A 19,639-nucleotide genomic window follows, 5' to 3' on the forward strand; every position below is an offset into this window, starting at 1 on the left:
TGTGAAAGCACTACAAGCATTCTATGAATATAAAGAAGCTACCCACAATGTGACTGTAACTATTACACCTAAACACATACCACACACACCGAGTGACTACATCTGACTCAAACTCAATTGAGATAAACTGCTGCCTCTAAACATCGCATGCAGGCGTAGCAAGCAGCCTCATGTTTTTATACTATACTAAGAAACCCAGAGTTCACACCGAGTAGGCCTAGTGGAAGGCAGAAACCCTAAGCTAAAACAAAGGTTTCCTATCACAGAGCATCGCACACTATTTAAGTGCAGAACGCACCTTTGTCGGCCTCAAGAATAAACATTCATTTTGAGGTTCTGGTTGGAGAGGCAGTTGTCAGATATTCCATCTGTATGTTCTCTATGATCAAAAGTCTAATGAGTGGCAAGAAAAACATCCTCTCAAAGATTGAGGTTGTTGTTGTCTCTGTTACTCGTACGGGGATCAGCACCCTTATCTAGCCGCATTTTGATGCAAGGACTGAATTTCTAATCACCGCAAACTCAAACAGGTAGGCAAAAACATTTGTGTATAATTCCCCCCGCCTTCAGGCTAGGTTTGGGGTATAGAAATAACATATACAAACATAAGTGCCTGACAGAAGTTACTATTATGTGTGGGCACAACTTCTGAACTTGTCCCGTTGCTACCCTGTTCGCGTCGGTTAAGAACTTCCCCATTCTTTATAAGACACGTCATTCCACACCAAATTTCATATATCTTGTAGGTGCCATGAATAAATAGGGGTCAACCACTTCAAGGAAACTGGCCAGAACAGAAGGTTAAAGTCGAACAGGTTGGTGGATTTGATTAATGCTCTTTCTGGGTCTAGTCGGCTGCTTTCTACTCATGGGAGTCAGCTTAGGGGCATACTGGTGCACCAGTAGCATAGCTTAGTTTTTTGATGCTAGAAGAGGCCTGTTTTGTTTCTTACCTTTGTAGTAAGCAAAGTGTTCCTTAGTAACCCCATCTCCTGCCTTAACACCGTAGGCCGGATATACGACGTGGCTTGCTGCAGTCGGACAATTAGGAGCAGATCCCGAAAACACTTCATCCCAAACACCTGTCTTCAAGAGCACCTAAAAGAAAGAATACAAAATAGAGGTTGGAAATTATAGAGTGACAGCTGCATTGCTGCAGAATACTTCGCCAGCATCATTCAGTCTAAGCTGGAAAGAAATATAAGCCCTGTGGTTAACTTCTCAGCAAAACACCAGCCCCAGAGAGTGCTTAATTTAAGTCATGTTGGCTGGTGCTGAGGACAGGCAAGTACCTTAGAGGTCCAGGACACTTCCAACAAGGAGCTCACAGTGACAACACAGGCTAATGCCCAGCGACAAGTGTGAAGCAGATAATAAATCAGTCCTATAAACAAGCAACGTTAGGCTCATGTATGTTGCATAAGTAGCACCTCCTGGTGCTTCTATAATCACTGTCACCGTGACAGCATGGGCTCAGCACACCTACGAAGCCGGGAGCATCAGTGAGAGACACGGCCTCCCTGAGCCTGCTAAGGTGCTGGTCGCTTACTCCACAATTGGCACCGTCCACTGCTTGATTTGAACTGTGCTTCCTCAGTTTGAGTGGGCCAGGCCATACGTAGGATATGCAGTACCTCTCTACTTGGCTGCTAAATTCAAAATACCTCTCTGCCATCTGCCCTTCCAGGAGCACAGACTCCTCTCAGACGCTGTGACAAAAGATAAGGCTTCTGAGACACCAACTGTCCAACGCCGGGTGCCCGTACTTTAATGCCTTCGACTCATTAGGCAATCATTGATACTGTGCACAGTTCACTGTTGGATGGAAGGTCTGTACGTCCTCCAACACTGTTGAGTGAAGTGGGTCATTCCACCACACATAATACTACTGATCGGTGACATACCTTGCCCAGCAACCTTGAACACGCCATCTAGACAATGTGGATCAAGACAAGACCAGTTCAACAAGACTGGACAGGTAAGCATAGATGTAGCTTTAATTTATTTCCGTCATAACCACTGCACTGCTAAACATGATGAAGCAGTATGCCCAATTCTTAACAAATTAATGTGCAGAATAAGGGGCTCTCGTATTCTTACACAACCTTCACCATAAAGTCACAACAGCCCGGACAAGTTCAAGAGTCATGCCTGCCAATTTCAGCAAACATACAGACCCCAGTCGAGACCCTCCACCAAGCCAAGTGTCGTTAACAGTCTCTCACTCTGCTTCTTCTAAGCTTTCAGCGTGCACCTCCTCTCAGCCAAAGGATGAGTTCTTTATCTAGAAAAGTCCTCCTAACATGGCCAACTTAAATAATAAATGTCTCTCTAATATGTAGCTGGTGTTCAGTGGTCTACAACACCGGTTTTTAACCTTTTGACTTCTATGGACTCCCACTTAATCATTACTGGAATCCAGTGACCCCCACTGAATCATTACTGGAATTCAGAGACTCTGCCCTAAGCAATTCCGATGATTTGAACCTCAAAACTTTACACAAAAATGCAGCAACAAACATAAATCAAACACACAAAAGATTACATATTGTACTTGGTTAACAAACAAATGTTTAAAAAAAAAAAAAAAACATTTTCATTTTAATGGGAAGGGTGGAGCTCTTATAAATTCAATTGACGCCACTCATGGTCCATACTATATTCTGTTTGAAATTATTCACAACAAATAAGAGCAGTGCAGGCCCAACACGATTACACTGGTGTCAGTAGTTGTGAGCAGAAGTTTCAGCTTACTTGTGAGCAGAAGTTTTAGCTTTCAACCTCCTATGATTCTACCATTCAAGAGTCACTTCCCTCCAACAACAAAAATATTTCCAAAAGGGTACACTATGATAAAAAAAACGAAATTATTACTCTAGACGTTCAGTATATCAACTGTTCATCCGTGTTCAAACAGAGAATGTTTTTTCTTCTTTTTGTCTAATATTGCATGGGAGCCGTACTTCATTATCAAAAGCAATTTAATTGGTATGCTTTAAACAACGTAATCCATCCTAGCCAACGTGTTTCGTCCTGAGAGGACTTCATCAGGATTGTTCCATGTCCATGCCATTTAGGAAATATTCCCAACAGTCTCTTGAACAGAACATCTTGGTGTACTGTGTCTTCTCCAAACGGGGTCTGTAAAATGTAATAACTACTGCATGCCATGGCACTGAAATGGAAAAAAAGCGAAGTACAATGGGACTATTCAGGTAGGAGGTAAATTCTTTATTCCAGGTTATGCCATGGGGTTACATCAGCAGCTGGTAGGTCCCGTTGGGGCTCCACTTTCCCTTCAACTGTCATGCTTCGTCCACCACAAAGTGATGTGATGAGTCTGTGTGTGTATCTGGCTTGTCCTTTATATAAGGAAAGGGGATTTATGAAATTGGACTATAAGTGTTATGCATAAAACTCAAACAGGCCGTTCTAACAGGATTTGACATTCAAGCACGAATTGACACTGAAATGGAAGAAACGATGCTCAGAGCCCCACAATGCATTTTCTGTCAGGTTCAGGGGTGACTATCTGCCAATTAAGGTCAGCCTATTGTTGGCTACTGGGAGGGACTACACACCCATTCATATCTATTTGAGCGCTAATTACTGGCTGGCAGAAGTGGAAGAAAAATGCAAATGGGCCTCTAGAGGCTTTTGGCAGGGAAAGATAATTTTCTAAAAGTACCTTTTCCTTAATATTTAATCAAACAACTGACTATGCCATTTAATTGAGTATTGCATAAGAATTTAAAATAGTTGGTCATTTATTTGTATAGCTGTTCCTAACTAAAATTATTAAATGTAATAATGTAACCCAAATTCTTCCAATGGAACAGCCAGCCTTGCTACAGTGAAAATAGCAATGGGGCTTTTTCACTACAAGGACGCGTTTAGTATTAAATTCCTACATGCCCTACTTTTAAATACCAATTATCCTGCCTTATAGGCAATAAGCCCTAACGAAGGGTGACATAAATATTTGCTGGTAAAATAAATATACTAATTAGGGGTATGCCAATTTCACTATGTCAAAAGGGGAGCACAAGCACAGAGTTCTACAGCCATAAAAAAAAATAAGGTGCCACAAAGAGCGAATGACCCAGAGAAAGGGCAAATTTCATACAGGCCTGATGTAGTGACATAGTGTATCTGTGATGCGTGGGCATGCTGTAGAATGTTTAGTGTGGAAGCTGGGAGAATGTGATGATGCATGGAATGTTGGAGTGTGTGTGTTAGGTGAAGTCTGGAAGTTGAGAGCAGATGGAGGAAGAATGGAGCCCTGACAGAACCTACCTCCTACTTTAATGGATCCAGCTTCTGATTCTGACCTACAACTACAATATTTTGATGATGAGGATGCGATACAAACCCACATGGTTAGGTTAGATCCCGAGGTTACAGCGGGTAAGTTCTGTCCTGTCTCCATTCTCCCCCCAACATACTTCTTGCCTTAGCTATGCATGTGGAGTTCTTACAATTGCAAACCCATTTTTAAATAAAGTAGAATAAAAGAGAACATGCTATCTGAGATGTGAAGCTACTTGGAATGCTGGGCTTCTGCATTATACGAAATCTCCAAGTCCTCCATGCAGGGGGCAGCTATGTGTCCCATCAGTGCTAAAACTCTAACTGACTATCTCCAGTAATTGTGGATAATTTGGGTACTTCACATAGAAAGGTGTATTTTGTAATCTGCAAAGTGAAACATCAGTTTAGCTGAATAAAGGCCTCCATAAACCAGGAAATATGTTAAAAAGTGGCAGTAGCAGAAATTAATGTAATTAGTGTTGTGATGAATAACGTTACGAAATTCATGTGATTTACAAGCTTTTATTGTAACGTTAAATGCGACCCCGATACAGGAAATGCGAAGCGCGTCGTCTTCGCAACTGTCTTTCCTCAACCTCCGTCCAACTCCCGTTGCCTAGCGATGCTCGTGCCCAGTGTAAACACACTGTGCGCGAAGCACTGTGCGCGAGCATCGCAACAATTAGTGTATCAAAGAAGAAGCTTTTTCAGATCTGCCTGAAAGCTTTAGAGGGTACAACGTGGGCGGTTGTAAACGACGGCGGGGCACTCTGGGCTATATTTTTCTACCATATGACCTACTCATGAAGAGGATGCCTGAACAAGACAGATGCAATAACCCGTTTTTTCGAGCTTTCAAGACTGCACTGTAGCCACCGATATACTGTTTTCTAACAAAAAGGAGGTAGCAGGTTCAAAATGCCTAATGGCAAAGATGAGGGCTGGCAGGGTAAAAAGGTGGAGGGCATATCGCCTGGAGTGTTTGGTATTGGGCAGTGGGTGCACCATTTGACGAACAAAAATTAGAACCTGGAACTTTTTTGCTTTTAAACATAAATGTAGGGAAAATGAGGAAACAAATGGTCCAATAAATGTGAAAATCTGATCTCACGTTTTGATGAGCAAGTCCTTAAGTATACCCCATTGTGATGCACTATTGCATAGGCTTCACAGGCACAAAGTTTCTATCCTACTCCCTCAACCATCTGATGTAACAATTGCTAGAAAAGACAAATTCTATCACATTCACATCTTTAGGAATAAATGAATGCATACGTAAAATGCATATAAATATAACAATAACATTCTGATCACAGGCCTGTCGGACAATTATTGCTTAAAACGTGACACCTTGGACCACCCGGCTGTAACCTTCAAACTGCTGGCTTCCTGTTGTAAAACAAGATAAAGAAAATTAATAGGACATTTGATTCTGGAGACGACGTGGGAGACTGGAGATATATGAAAGGTTTCCCTTCATGTGACTGCTAGCACATTTTGGAAGATGGCACGTGTGGTTTTCAGGGCAGCAGCACACTGTCACTCTTGGTAAACAGGGTGATGGACTGAGAGCACTCACTTGGTGGATATGTTTCACCCTGTGCAACTGCAGTATGAGGGTGGGCCCTAATGCAAGGAAAACTAATAAGGGCTTAGCCCCCCGTCTGTTGATAAAGGCAGTCATTGGGATGCAATGACCCCTTTCACCCCTGGCTCCTTAGTCTGTAGTCTGATGGTTTCTTGGCTGCAAATGTACCAGGATCCACCAGATAGTGAGCTTGTCTGCAAGTTAAGTGGGGTGGTGGTCATGACTGCTTTGTAAACCATGCAGCCGGTTTTGAAGATGGTGCAGGTCGGCAAGGGGAGCCAATGGAGATAGTTCAGGCCCCAGATGAGATGTGCAGTGAAGTGTAGGATGCCAGTGTGGAGTCTGGGAGGCCATGGAGCAGGGTGTGACCATCATCCAGATGTTTATGTAGAAGGGCTTGAACTGCAGTTCTGAAGTCTCTTCTTGGAAGGCTTAGTTTCAATTTCTTCAGAAGAGAGAGCTGGTGAGCCGTCTTAGTGTTTTTTGACAGTGAGTTCTTAAGGGTGTGGTTGGTATCCACGGTGAATCCAAGTGACTTGCATTCAGTGAAATCCGGGCTTCAAAAACCATGAACATTTATGTCACTTTCATAAACAAGTCCTTCTACCATTTCCGTTATCATACTTGTTATGTTCATTTACTAAGGGAGTATGCCTACCTCACATTCCAGTCTGAGGTATAGCTTGTTTTTTTCCCCAAAACATCAATCAGAGGCTAGACAGCATTATGTCAAACAACATTTAGATGGACACTGCTACATTTCAGTTGCTCTGAGCTACAGTTTTTGTTAATAACAGTTGAAATTATTTTTCACCCATGCCCTGTATTCCTTTTTACAACAAACACAGAAGGAAGATGAAGAATTTAATTTGGGTCTGCCGCTCAATTTTTCAAAAATGGATAGGTAGGGGAATGGTTTTGGGGGGGTGGGGTTAAGTCTGGAAAAAAACAACAGAAACGTAGCCAAATTTCAGGCAGAAAATTAAAGAAGAATTGTGTTTGCTTACCTTCATTTAACACACGTCCACATTGTACATTTGGAAGTGTTTAAATTGATGTTTAATAAGCCCACTGTTTGAAAGTAGATTATATCAAAACCATCTTTGAATACTCATGGCTTAAACCACCTTAAACCACCTGTAGAAAAAAAGAAAAATGAAATCAACCCTGACGTAAAACTCACATACCACGACTTGCAAAACCTATTTAAGATTGTATCATTGGTAAATCAGTCAGATAAAACCAAATGACATAATGTATACCATATCATTCACATCTCATTACACATATGCAACCTGCAACACTTACATTAAATTTAATGATGTCCCTTACATCACTTCTTTTATAGAACTCGCAATATCCACATCAGTCACATTATATTGCATTGGTTCTCCTCACACCATATCATTGGTATTATAACCCTTAAGCACTAGCATTATATTACTTCCTCATGCTGGGCCATCACTCACATCATCCACTTCACATCCATTGTGATTCACTTCCATCATATCACTGACATCAGAGCCCCTTACAAGTAACTGCAGCCACTGGTGCCTCCTCTGTCTCGAGACATAATGGTTTCACTCAGCTTTTCACTCAGAAGCTCTGACCTTAGCCTAGGAGAGCGACAAACCAGTCACAGCTGCCACAGGGACTGAAGCTAGTTTGCCTGTGTCAGCATCAAGAGGTTGTAATAGCAAAGCACATATTAGACGGGAGCAAGGCGACGTGCTCTAGTGGTAAAGTGTGAACTGTGGAACAGATTCAATTCAATTTTCCCTTCTTTTGAAAACTAGTGCGACCTTGGACAAATTACAGCACATTACTGTCCCACAATTATGTTTTATGTGCAGACACTTTAAGCCCTCAGGACTAGCCGTAACATGTGGATCAGGCACTACAAATGTGGTCAATGAGAACAGAGCAGAGTTTTTCTGGCTTCAGACTCCCTTACCTTGCTTCGCTTGGACCTGTTGCTCCCAAAGGGAACAAGGCAGACAATTGTACCCTGTCTACTTTTACACCATCTGCACCTGACCGTGACCTGTGGGCCCCACACCCTGGCATCGCCTGCTCACGCCACAACCTGGGTCTCCCCGACGACGACGCTCCTGCTGACACCGGCTCAGCTGCCTGCACTGTGGCCTGTGGACACCGCTCGTGAGGAACACAAAGCACCGTCCCGTCCTGCACCACAGCCTGGTCCACCGACATCAGCACCATTGACTCCAGTGTCATCACCAGGCATCCCTGCCTGCAACATTGCCTGTGGACACCGCTCCTGAGGGTCACGAAGCACCATCGTGTCCCGCACCGCTGGCTTGTGCCTACAGGCGACAGCACTTCCCCAACGCCGCCGCCGCTGCTTGCACTGTGACCTGTGGACACCGCATGGTGCACCGCCCGCTTCACTCTGCGGCCATGGTCTCATCAACGCCGTTGGACGCTGTCACCGAGCTGCTGCCTGCACCGTGACCTGTGGGCACCGCACATCGCATCAATCTTGCTTCGCACCACAGCCCCGAGGCCATCAACGTCGGCGCACCCAACTTCATCAGCCCGGAGTTCGAACCGCAAAGCATGTGACTTCAAGGGCCTGACGACTCATGCACTGACTCTGGAAAGTACTTCCCGACAGCTGGCCCGCAATGACGAAGCTGCCAGATGTTGGTTTTGTTGCTTACGACGCTGTGATAACCCCAGGTGGAGCTACTGACTTCAAGGAATTGTATTTTTGAGTAAATCTTGCAGAACTCATCATTTCATTACTGTATTTTGGCTTTTTTATCATATTTGGTCTTGTTTTAAATAGATAAATATTGACTATTTTTCTAAAACTGGTGTGGTGTCCTTTTTGAGTGTTTTCACTGTGTTACTTTGTGTTATGTGTAAATGCTTTACACATTGCTTCTGAGATAAGCCTGACTGCTCGTGCCAAGCTACCAAGGTGGTGAGAGCAGGGGTTATCTGAGCGGGTATCTCCCTTATCCTGACTAGAGTGAGGGTCCCTACTTGGACAGGGTGCAAACAGACTGACAACTAGATACCCCATTTCTAACAATGCTGCTCAAACTTGTATTTATGGTTCAATAATGCAAAGCCTTTATTATTAGGGTGGGTGCTCGAAGGAAATGTTGTGAGCTCGGACTGCATTGCAACGGTGGTTCCAGTATAAAAATGTGTACATGCGTTTGCAAAGTTTAATGATATGAGGCTACATGTAATGCTCTATGATTAGGTGAAAATATTTACAGAAGTTTGAATACAAACTTAATGAGCCTTTGCTTTAAAATTAAAAGTTCACAAAACAATGCAACTAGGAAAAAAAGGTTTGGTTAAACTACTGTGAAGTTTTAGGTACCATTCTTTGATGCATCATTTAGTAAAATGTGTTGATGCATGCTAGTATTCCCAAAAAATTCATAGTGGAAAACGAGTGCAACCAGTTTAAACAAGATTGTGGAAGACATGAAAATAAACAATCATTGGCAAAGCCATTATGTCTGACATCGGTGGTCAGCATTTTGGTTTAGTCAATGCCTGTCTTGTTTTGACATGTTTTTTGTAAATCGTTATTGTTGTGGGAGCTGCTGTCCCCAATATAACAAACATCGGCAAAAAGCAATAACATTTTTTTGGTCTAAAAAAAAGCACATGTTGCCACAATAGTCTCTGGCACTGAACAAACTACTATGTGCGCTGATATACTCCCTATAAAAGAGTGGAATGCTGTCACTCACAGTGTAGCTAGTCTATAGATACATAAAGAGAGAGAGACAGAATTTTAACAAAAACAAAAGGTCTTGGTTAACTTAAGACCTAAATAGGGGCACAATTCTTAAATAAAGTCACAAAAGTGCACCCATAAAATATGCCGGTGAATTAGTACAGATGTACAGCTTTCATGAATTCACAATCATTCCCAGAAGTAGGCTAGGAAATTGTACTCCTAGATAATATCTGTGAACTGCATTTTAGCAGGACCAAATACGCATCTGTAGATTTGCTCATGCGAAAATCTGTTGGAGCGTTTACAGGTTCGCTTTCGCTACAACCACTGTTTTTCCCAACCGTGGACTAAGTTTTAGTTCTGCCCTTGTCAGGAGTACATTTCCAACCTTTCTCAGTATGGGAAAAGATTAGAGAAGAGCTGGTGAAAACCCCTAACACGTGCATGTTAACAGGCTTGCGCAGATTCCAAAAAGCATTCCCATCCTGGAGCCATTGCTTAACGCTACCTCTAGCCGCAGTATGTAGATCTGTAAAAAGATAGCAAAATGCCAGTATTGCTAGAATTCAAACCCTACTATAGCATGAGCGCTGGAATAATCGAAGAAGCTTTTATCAGAGCTCCTGCATAGTGAGATTTCTGCCAAAATGTACTGCTAAACTACATGGAACCAAAGGGACAAGTGGACTTTTTTTTACAGGACAAATAGATTTATGAAGCAATCTGTCCCATGGACAAGTAGATATTTTATTAAATTCCACACCCCTGATGGGGAGTAATTACCCACTTCAAAGAATAATCACGACCCTTGGCAGGGTAAACAATCAAACTCACTAAACCAGAGTTCAACCCCATGGTAACTATTGCACAGAGCAGCCAGGTGTAACTTAAGGCAATACATACAGTATTTATGGAGTACCAAAAGAGTAATAAAGTCAAAACCCAAAACAATAAATATCACAAACCGAATTAGAAAACTAGAGTAAATTGTAAGGAACAAAATCACCAACATCCAATAAGGGAACCAGAGATATAATTTGTTTTAAGTTGAATAGCACCAAGAAGCAAAACGTGCCAATGACAGTTAATGGTCGCAGTAGACCAGGACCTAGGTGTAATATGACGCTGACCATAATGGAGCACAAGTCAGATCCATCAACCAGGTTTGTCCTGGTCAAAGATCCACCATACTTCAAAAGCCCTCCGGGACTTCAGGATAGGCATTTTGAGACTCACTGGCTGTTGGGTAGAGGCCAAGAGGAAGGTGCAGTCCGGGTCCAGTTGCCATTGATCAGCTGGATAGTTGCAGCAAAAGCCTCTTGTAGCTTGTTCTGTTCCTGTATCTTGAACAAAAAGTCAGTCTTATGAGCCTTGGAATCCACTTATTTCTCTTTGGTATAAAAGACAGCAGGCCCAAACCTTCTGGGTTCTTCTTAGGTTGCAGGCAGCAAGTTCAGGCATCTTCTGATCTTCATCAAGTCCATGAGTGCTCTGAACTGGATGCCTTGAGATGTCATATTTGAGACCGGCAAGAGCTAATGGGTGGAATGTCTCCTAGTCACGCCAAAATCAACAGGATAAAAGTTCCTGAGGTCAAACCTACTTACTTGGGCATTTGAAAAATGTCAGACATCTTCAGCAACACTAAACTTTGGCTCTTAGGGCTGTGAGTGTGTGTGCACAGAGTTTACTATTGTAATTCTTGTCTCCCACATCTAATACTAAACTCCAGTTTGGGTTAGCCACTGTGTGTGCAGAACAAAAGTAGGGTTTTCCAGCAAAAAGACAGTGGATACACTTGAAAAGCTTTGGCATCCAGTTTCCCTTCCTTTCAAGTGCGCCCAGGGTGTTATATGGAAACCCAGCAGAACTGTCACGCAGGATTTAACATTCAAGCAGGGTTTGACATTGTAATGTCAAAAAAGGAAGCTCACAGCTCCCATCCTCCATATTCTGGAAGGTTCAGATTTGTAATTTTTGCCCATTCAGGTCAGCCTATTGTTTGCTCCTGGGAGACATTTTACGCCTTTTCAAATGCTAATTAGTGGCTGGCAAAAAAAAGGGGACAGCAAATGCTAATTTAGCCTTCAGGAACTTCAGCCAGGGAAAAAATAACTTTCTAAAAGTTATCTTTTCTTAATAGTTAGTTTAAATTCGAGTTCACCTTTGAATTGGATTTTTAATGACTATTGAACATAGCCAAAAATCAGGCTATAATGGTACGCTTGAACCCACTGTTCTGGCTATTTTTTTAGACGGCTCTATGACATTGAAATCCTCTTGCCATTCAATCTGGTCACAATTGATGTGGCGTCTTTGTATACGTCTATCAGACATGACATTGGCCTTAAAGCTATCAAGTATTTCTTGAGACAGAGAAAATAAGAGTCCAAGCATTCAGACATGTTACTGGGGATGATTGAGATATGTCTGTGGAATGTTTTCCTTTTTAACCGTGAAGTAGATCAACAAACATGGGGACAGCAATGGGGATTTCCTTTTCTCCCAGCTACGCTAATCTGACAATGGGCTAGAGGGAGAGGGAAACCGCATGGCAAGAAAAATATAATGAGTTTGTGTCCAACATCATCATTTGGCTGAGGTACATTGACGACTTATTCCTAATTTGAATGCGTACACAAGATATCTTTGTGGCATATTTTGAGGAGATCAAGTCATATGACTGTGGTTTAAGATTTACACATAATACAAGCAAACAACAGATTGACTTTTTGGATATCGGAGTGTTTGTACTTGATAACAAACTTGAAACAACACTTTATAGAAAGCCAACAGCTACAAATAGTGTCCTACATGGCTCAAGTTTTCACCCTAGGGCTTTAATTAAGAATATCCCATATGATTAATTCATTCACACCAAAAGGAATTGCTCCTCTGCAATTGATATGGATCTTCAATTTAAAGAAGTCAAGAAAAGATTCTACAAGCAAAGATATCCAGCAAGGTTTATTGAACAGGAAGCAGTCAGAGCCAGCAGCTAACATGTACAGACATTCTGAAGGCTAAATGGTCAGTGGCATCTGATAGTTCAGATCTTGTAAGGATGGTAACAACTTACAGTAAGGAGAACAATGACATCAAACAGATCTTTTGGGGAAACTGGCATATTCATATGAGTGATGGTGACATTTCAAAGATGATAGGGCCTAGACCAGAAAGGCTCCCTCACTTAAAGATAAACTTGTCAGAAGTCATTTTGCAGACAGTCTTCCACATGGCTAGGGACACAGAATAAAGGGATTTATCTATTGTGTGTCTCAAATGCAAAGCATGTTTGGAAAAAATTGTAAGCATATCAGTGATCCTAAAGGCAAATGGATAAAGATAGAACAGAGGATTACATGTGGAAATACTCATGTGGTCTATGTTACTGAATGCAAATGTGATCTAAATTATATTGGAAGTCAACCTTTCCATTAAAGAAACATATATTGGAACACATACATGCAGGGGAACACAGAGATGGAAGGTACGCTGCGGTCAAAAACTTAACAAAATCACATTGTGGAGATTAAAAATGCCTCCAATATTATGGTTTGGTACATGTACGTTTGAATGAACGAGGTGGGGATTGGACTGTACTACTATGAAGACTGGAAAGTAGGTATATCATTAGATAACAGACTAAGGGCCAGATGTAGCAAGCATTTTGCATGGTGCAAACTGCGAAAGTCGCAGTTTGCGCCATGCAAAATGCCGAATGCGATGCACATTCACAATTTGCGAGTCGGTACCGTCTCGCAAACTGTGAATGCGACTCGCAAATAGGAAGGGGTGTCCCCTTCCTATCTGCGACTCGCATCACTATGCTAAATTGCTTTGTGACCGCGAATGCGGTCGCAAAGCAATTCGCAGTTACCACCAGTGTCACACTGGTGGTAACCCATTCGCAAAAGGGAAGAGGTCCCAATGGGACCCCTTCCCCTTTGTGAATGTTGCCAAAAAGGGGTTTTCAGAGCAGGCAGTGGTACAATGGACCACTGCCTACTCTGAAAAACCGAAACCAAATGGTTTTGTTATTTTTTTTATTTTGCACCTCGTTTTCCTTTAAGGAAAACGGGCTGCAAAATAAAATAAAAAAACTGCTTTATTTAAAAAGCAGTCACAGGCATGGAGGTCTGCTGTCTTCAGCAGGCCACCATCCCTGTGAGTGCAGGGACTCGCTAAGGGGTCGCAAAATGCGACCCACGTTATTAATATTAATGAGGTGGGTCTTTTTGACCCCAGAGCGACTCGCAGACGGTGTCTGAGACTCCGTTCTGAATCCGAATTTGCGATTTGGAAATTCGGAAAATGCTACATCTGGCCCTAAGATTCCAGAACGACTCAATACTGATGAGGAACTTCATGTTCATCTGTAATAGCTATGATTGATACCATCAACTATTGGTAGGTGACGTTAAAATGTTTAGGAATGTTTACAATAACATTAAATGGGCAATGGGATCACTGGAACTAAAATGGTAAGATGGCACTAAGCCATAATTTATTACTGGTTACACTTATGGTCATATAGGAGGATATATATACCAATGCGAGTTATATATACAAACAGGACTCCTAAGTGGTTGATTTATGGTTTGTTGGACAACGTAAACTGTTTTTCTTTGATCCGGAGACACAATGCAATTTTTATGTAATTAAATTGTACAGTATATAATAGGGTTGTTGAAATTCATATGGTTTCACTTACTGTGCATGGTTGATTTACCATGGCATTTAAGTTTAACTTTCTTTTCTCCATTGTCGAACTACATGTACCTGAATGCCTCATTATGGGTTCACTGTTGTAGTAGTATTTAATGAATATCGAGAAAGGACTCAGAAGCCGTGAACAAGACTCTTTGGCTTTGAAACGCGTTGTTGTTAGTTGGCCTGGATTAAATACTGAATTTTTCAGGAAAAATTGAGTGCAGTGGTTTCTTTTCTTGGAATCATAGTTTGAGGAGGATTGGTACTAGAACTAGCAATGGCAGTTCTTGAGCACCGTGACTATACACACACATATATATATCTCATCTACACACACATCAGTTGTATATAGTGCAAACACTGCACTTTACATAAGCACTAGATTGCATTATGGAAGGTCAGATTCATATTATTTTAAGCACAGGAGATTAAACGATTTTCCCCGTGCCAACACTGAGACTTGAACCTGGTTCCCCAGATCTAATGTTGAGAGCTCGGGCCGCTAGGCCACACCTATACTTCTCAATTTAAAGTGTGAAGGTCATACACAAGTGGGATGGTTGTGTATGATCTCGTATAGTGAGAATATTCTCTGGTGAAATGGCTTAGAAGTAAAAGAACAAAAAACACACAGCAGCAAAAAAGGAATACTAGCAAGTGTTTGTTTCCATTACACTTCAGAATTACCCAACAAAATGTGCTTTATTTTTTATTTCCTAGCTGCTGATATATTCTGAAATGTACCAGCAAGACAGACGCATTTTAAAAACTACTCTCACTTTGCAAAGAAAAGTAAACACAAATTCCCACGTTAAAAAGAATAAGCTGCAGATTGTCAGACGACAGACTCATATTTAACCTGTCTTTGAAGCACACCAAAGGTAACAAAATAAATACAAAAAGCTAAATTATTCTCTTTTGCTATACATGATAAATCAGTGGATCGTTAGCCGTTTGAGATAGGCTGCCATAAAGGAACCCGCAGAGCTGACCTAAGATGCCAGCCTACCAAAAACCATAAAGTGTGCATCTCTCTTGCACTCTTACACCAATCAGAACACGAAAACTAGATCTCCTGGGTCGTCACACACATCGGATCAAAAGAAATCCGACACCCTTCCAACCCTACAAGGTGCAGCGTGCTACCCACGTAGGCAAGCCCTTCAGCGCCCCACATATGGCTATTAAGCGCGATATAATTTCTATAACTCAAAACCAGCACAGAACAGAGCCGGCCTGCCGGTGGTCAAGAAGAGCTCCCGTGATTGAAACCTCTCAGATATGTCACTAAACGAGATAGAACAGACTAGAAAAAGACTTCCATCAAAACACAGCCATCCTTACACAAGATGAATGAGGGAAAACGCACAAGCCGCACATGTCCTCTGCACAGCTTCCAGAGATCATACCCACAGCATAATCGGAACTGCAAATTAAAACGCGTTTTGAAACCAGAAAGGGTGTGTAATAAGCCAGCGAAGGGGGTCTGAAACTCTACAATCTGATTTCAGAGTCGTAGCAATTAATCGACAACCAACATCCCCTGCAGCAAGAGCTCACTGAATCCAAAAACGTCAGTCCACAGGACAGAGGCACACATCCCAACAACAAACAAAAGCAACCACAGACCAGGTTCTCTGCTGCCCGGCTTATTATCTGCTTCCCCCTCCCCAAACCAACCCAACCCTGCTTTTGTCCCCCTTAGTTTTAGTTAACCAACTATACGTTACTTACACTGTCAGTAAATTCAACCTAATACCTGCCCTTCATCTTTCACCGGATGTAATTGCAAAAACAATTCACCGCTTCCGGGTCACCAAACAACCTATCGCTATGTAGATTATATGTCTATGTCTGAGGCTGGAGGGACAAGTGATGAATAAGGTGACCGAGCACTTGCTACACAGCCGCCAATCCGAGTGCGCTGCACAGAATTCCGTAGTGCTGATTCGCTGTGGTGTCTGTAATTGTCTTGGTCGAGCCGGTCTGACGTCAGGGGGTACACATACGGACGGGGGTGTTCAGACACGCAGAACAACCCGATGATAACAATCCGTCTCAGCATAGTAGGCCCGTTTGCAGCTGCCTGTGGTTTTTGGCGATAACCCGGGGTTTGAAGTTGAGGGCGTGAAGCGTGGCAGAGCAGAGCCGCGGTGGGAATGGTGGTTGCACCCGTCATAAACTTCCGAGCGTGGCGGGATTTGTTTGTTCACTTTAGACAAGAAGCCCGTTTGTTGGCGAGGTAGGCCCTGCTTGCTGTTTCTAAGGTGACGGTGGTTTAGGCCGGCCGGTGACTGTTATAGGGGGAGCAATTTGGGGAAACATGGTACGTGATGGTAGTTCTCTAAGACGTACGAGGTATCTGTATCGTTGACTTACTGTAGGTAAAAGTGACACTGCTACTGCGATAGTGGCGCTCCTCTTTCCTCCATCTATTCTAGCGTGTCAGCAAGCAAGACATACGTTTGGTGCATTAGTGTCTAGGTGGGGCCCGTTGCTTATAGCACTTATTCACAATGAATTCCCACCCCAAGTGCTGGAAGGAGGCAAGACGGTACAGGGACCCAATAGCTGAGGGGAAGTCGGCAATTTCAAGTAGAGTATAGATTAGAAAAAGGCTCAAATTAAGAATTTAAAAGGGTTATTAGGCAGAAATTGGATTTTCTGACCTCTCAGACTCAAAGTCAAGACAATAAATAAAACTTATAACAAAATTCTGAATTTTGTCAACCTTGTGGATTTATTAAAAATAGAATTATAAAAGAAAGTAAAAAGTAGTTAATCTAAAGAATTTGCGTGATCATAAGTATCTAAATAGATCTGCAAAGAGAGTGACACAGAGACCGTCTCTACATAAAACCCCCCAAAACAACTGCATATTGTTATGTAGCTTAAAGTAAAATTAATATAAGCTGACTGTCTCCCAAAAAGCTTATCCTTTATAATGTTTTAGTCAAAGAAAGGACACAACTTAATAGAATGACATAACTTGAATGTTACTTACAAAGCATCGATCACATTATTTTAAAAATAATGTACTTACATTGTATAACAGTGCACTTATCTTACAGCAGATACAAAAGCATAATTTTATTAATGAAAACACAAAAACAATGCGTTCACACTTAATAAATAGCTCAGTTCAAGCAGCCAAACTATGGAATTCATCACCCCCAACTATAAGAGCCACAGATAACTTTCTTGTCTTCAGAAAACTACTCAAGAGTTGGCTCTTTCCTTCATAACCACCATATTCAAACAACTATGAACTGCATATGCCTATGTTGATAAATATTTTTTTCCAGATTATGTCTATATTTCTAGTTTATTTACATCCCTGGAATTCCTATGCCCGACGCCCGGGACATCTTGTTTGGGGTCAAGGGCAACAAGTTTTTATGTTTACTTTGTCCTTGGGACAAGTAGGCCCAACCCCCTGCAGCACAAACCCTTTGGCTGCCTGTTTACAGAGAGTTGAACTCTCTGCAGTTGAGGTAATGTGTTTCCAAAAGATAATGCTGTTCGAACTTGTATTTATGGTTCATTATTTGAAAGCCTTCATTATTAGGGTGCGTGCTGTAAATAAATGTTTTAAGGTCACACTTCACTACTGACGTTGTTCAAGTACAAAACAAAAAAACATGTACACACATGTTTGAAAAGTTTAGGCTAAGAGGCTAAGTATAATGCTCCCAGAATGCTCTCTGATTATATGCAAATGAAGTGTCATTTAGTAAAATGTGTTGATGCATGCTAGTATTTCCCAAAAATATTTCTAATGGAAAATCAGTGTAACCATTTTCAACACGATTATGGGAAGCATGAAAATAAACAAACACTGACAAAGCCAACTGATCTGACATATTTTTATAAGTCTTTTAGTTTCATCAATGCGTGTCTTGTTTTGACATGGCTTTTGTAACACTTTATTGTTGTGGGAGCTACCAGGCCCTCAACATTGTAACAAACATTGGCAAAACCCCCCCAAAAAGTTTTTGAACTCTTAAAGCACACGTTGCCACCAGCGGCATAACAAAGGCCCCGCAGCCGCCCTCCAGGGGGCCCCGTCAGCACAGCACCTGCCCTGAGTGAGTCTGGAGAGGGGGCTCCTCCATGTTCTTTGCAAAGGGGCACCCTCCAGTTTCGTTACGTCACTGATTGCCACTGTAGTTCCTGACACTGAACAAAACTACTTTGTGTGGCAATATGCTCCTTGTGGAAGAGCAGAATGCGTTCACTCACAGTAAAGCCAGCCAAAAGAGAGAGAAATAGAAGTTTAATAAAAACAAAATGTCTTTGTTAACAACAGACCTAATTAGGGACCAAGACCCACATGTAGGTAGCTTTTTGCATGTCGCAAACAGCGACTTTCGCTGTTTGCGACGTGCAAAAAGCACATTGCGATGCACAAACCCAGTTTTGCGATTCAGTAACCTGGTTACCGAATCACAAAACGGGTTTGCGACTCGCAATTAGTAAGGGGTGTTCCCTTCCTAATTGCAACTCGCAGTGCAATGTAGGATTGTTTTGCGAACGCGGGCGCAAACCAATCGCAGTTTGCACCCATTTCAAATGGTTACTAAACACTTTCGCAAAAGGGAAGGGATCCCCATGGGACCCCTTTCCCATTGTGAATGTCACTGTAAACATTTTTTCAGAGCAAGCAGTGGTCCTGTGGACCACTTCCTGCTCTGAAAAAATGAAACGAAAACGTTTCATTTTTCGTTTTTGTTATGCATCTCGTTTTCCTTTAAGGAAAACGGGCTGCATTACAAAAAAAACTGCTTTATTGAAAAGCAGTCACAGACATGGTGGTCTGCTGTCTCCAGCAGGCCACCATTCGTGAGGGGGTCGCAAATTGCGACCCACCTCATGATTATTCATGATGTGGGCATTTGCGAAGCCCTTGCGAATCACAGATGGTGTCAAGGACACCATCCTACATTCGGATTTGCGACTCGCAATTTGCAGGTCACAAATCTGAACCTACCTACTTGTGGCCCCAAATTCTTAAAGAAAGTCACAAAAGTGCACCCATGGTATATGTCGTACCCCTATAAAATATTTGTGAACTGTATTTTAGCGTGGGTAAATACGATGTGTAGATTTGCTCATGTGAAAATCTATTGAGCATTTGCAAGTTCATTTTCCCTCCAGCCACTTTCTTCCCAACCCTGGAAGAAGTTCTAATTCTGCCATTGTCAGGAGTAAATATCCAACCTTTCTTATTATGGGAAAATATTAGAGAGAAGCTGGTAAAAATCTTTAAAACATGCAGGTTAGTAGGTTTGCAGACT

The 19,639-nt window shown here is 42.1% G+C and overlaps 1 protein-coding gene across 3 annotated transcripts in view; it reads right to left on the reverse strand.

Moving 5' to 3' along the window:
• The window catches only part of ECSIT (ECSIT signaling integrator), an 89,832-nt gene extending 73,649 nt beyond the window's left edge, over positions 1-16,183 (reverse strand). For 2 of the 3 annotated variants that reach the window (XM_069231915.1, XM_069231913.1), the window contains exons 1-3: positions 16,077-16,183; positions 6,907-7,036; positions 954-1,098 (exon numbers count right to left, since the gene is read on the reverse strand). In XM_069231915.1, coding sequence (XP_069088016.1) covers positions 954-1,098; positions 6,907-6,912 — 151 coding nt within the window. In that variant the 5' untranslated portion in view covers positions 6,913-7,036; positions 16,077-16,183. Of the gene's footprint in view, positions 1-953; positions 1,099-2,754; positions 2,848-6,906; positions 7,037-16,076 lie in introns of all 3 variants that reach the window. The other variant, XM_069231914.1, reaches the window with a different exon arrangement.
• Positions 16,184-19,639: the final 3,456 nt, after the last annotated feature.

Source organism: Pleurodeles waltl, chromosome 4_2 (assembly GCF_031143425.1).
Source record: "Pleurodeles waltl isolate 20211129_DDA chromosome 4_2, aPleWal1.hap1.20221129, whole genome shotgun sequence".
Lineage (NCBI taxonomy): Eukaryota > Metazoa > Chordata > Amphibia > Caudata > Salamandridae > Pleurodeles > Pleurodeles waltl.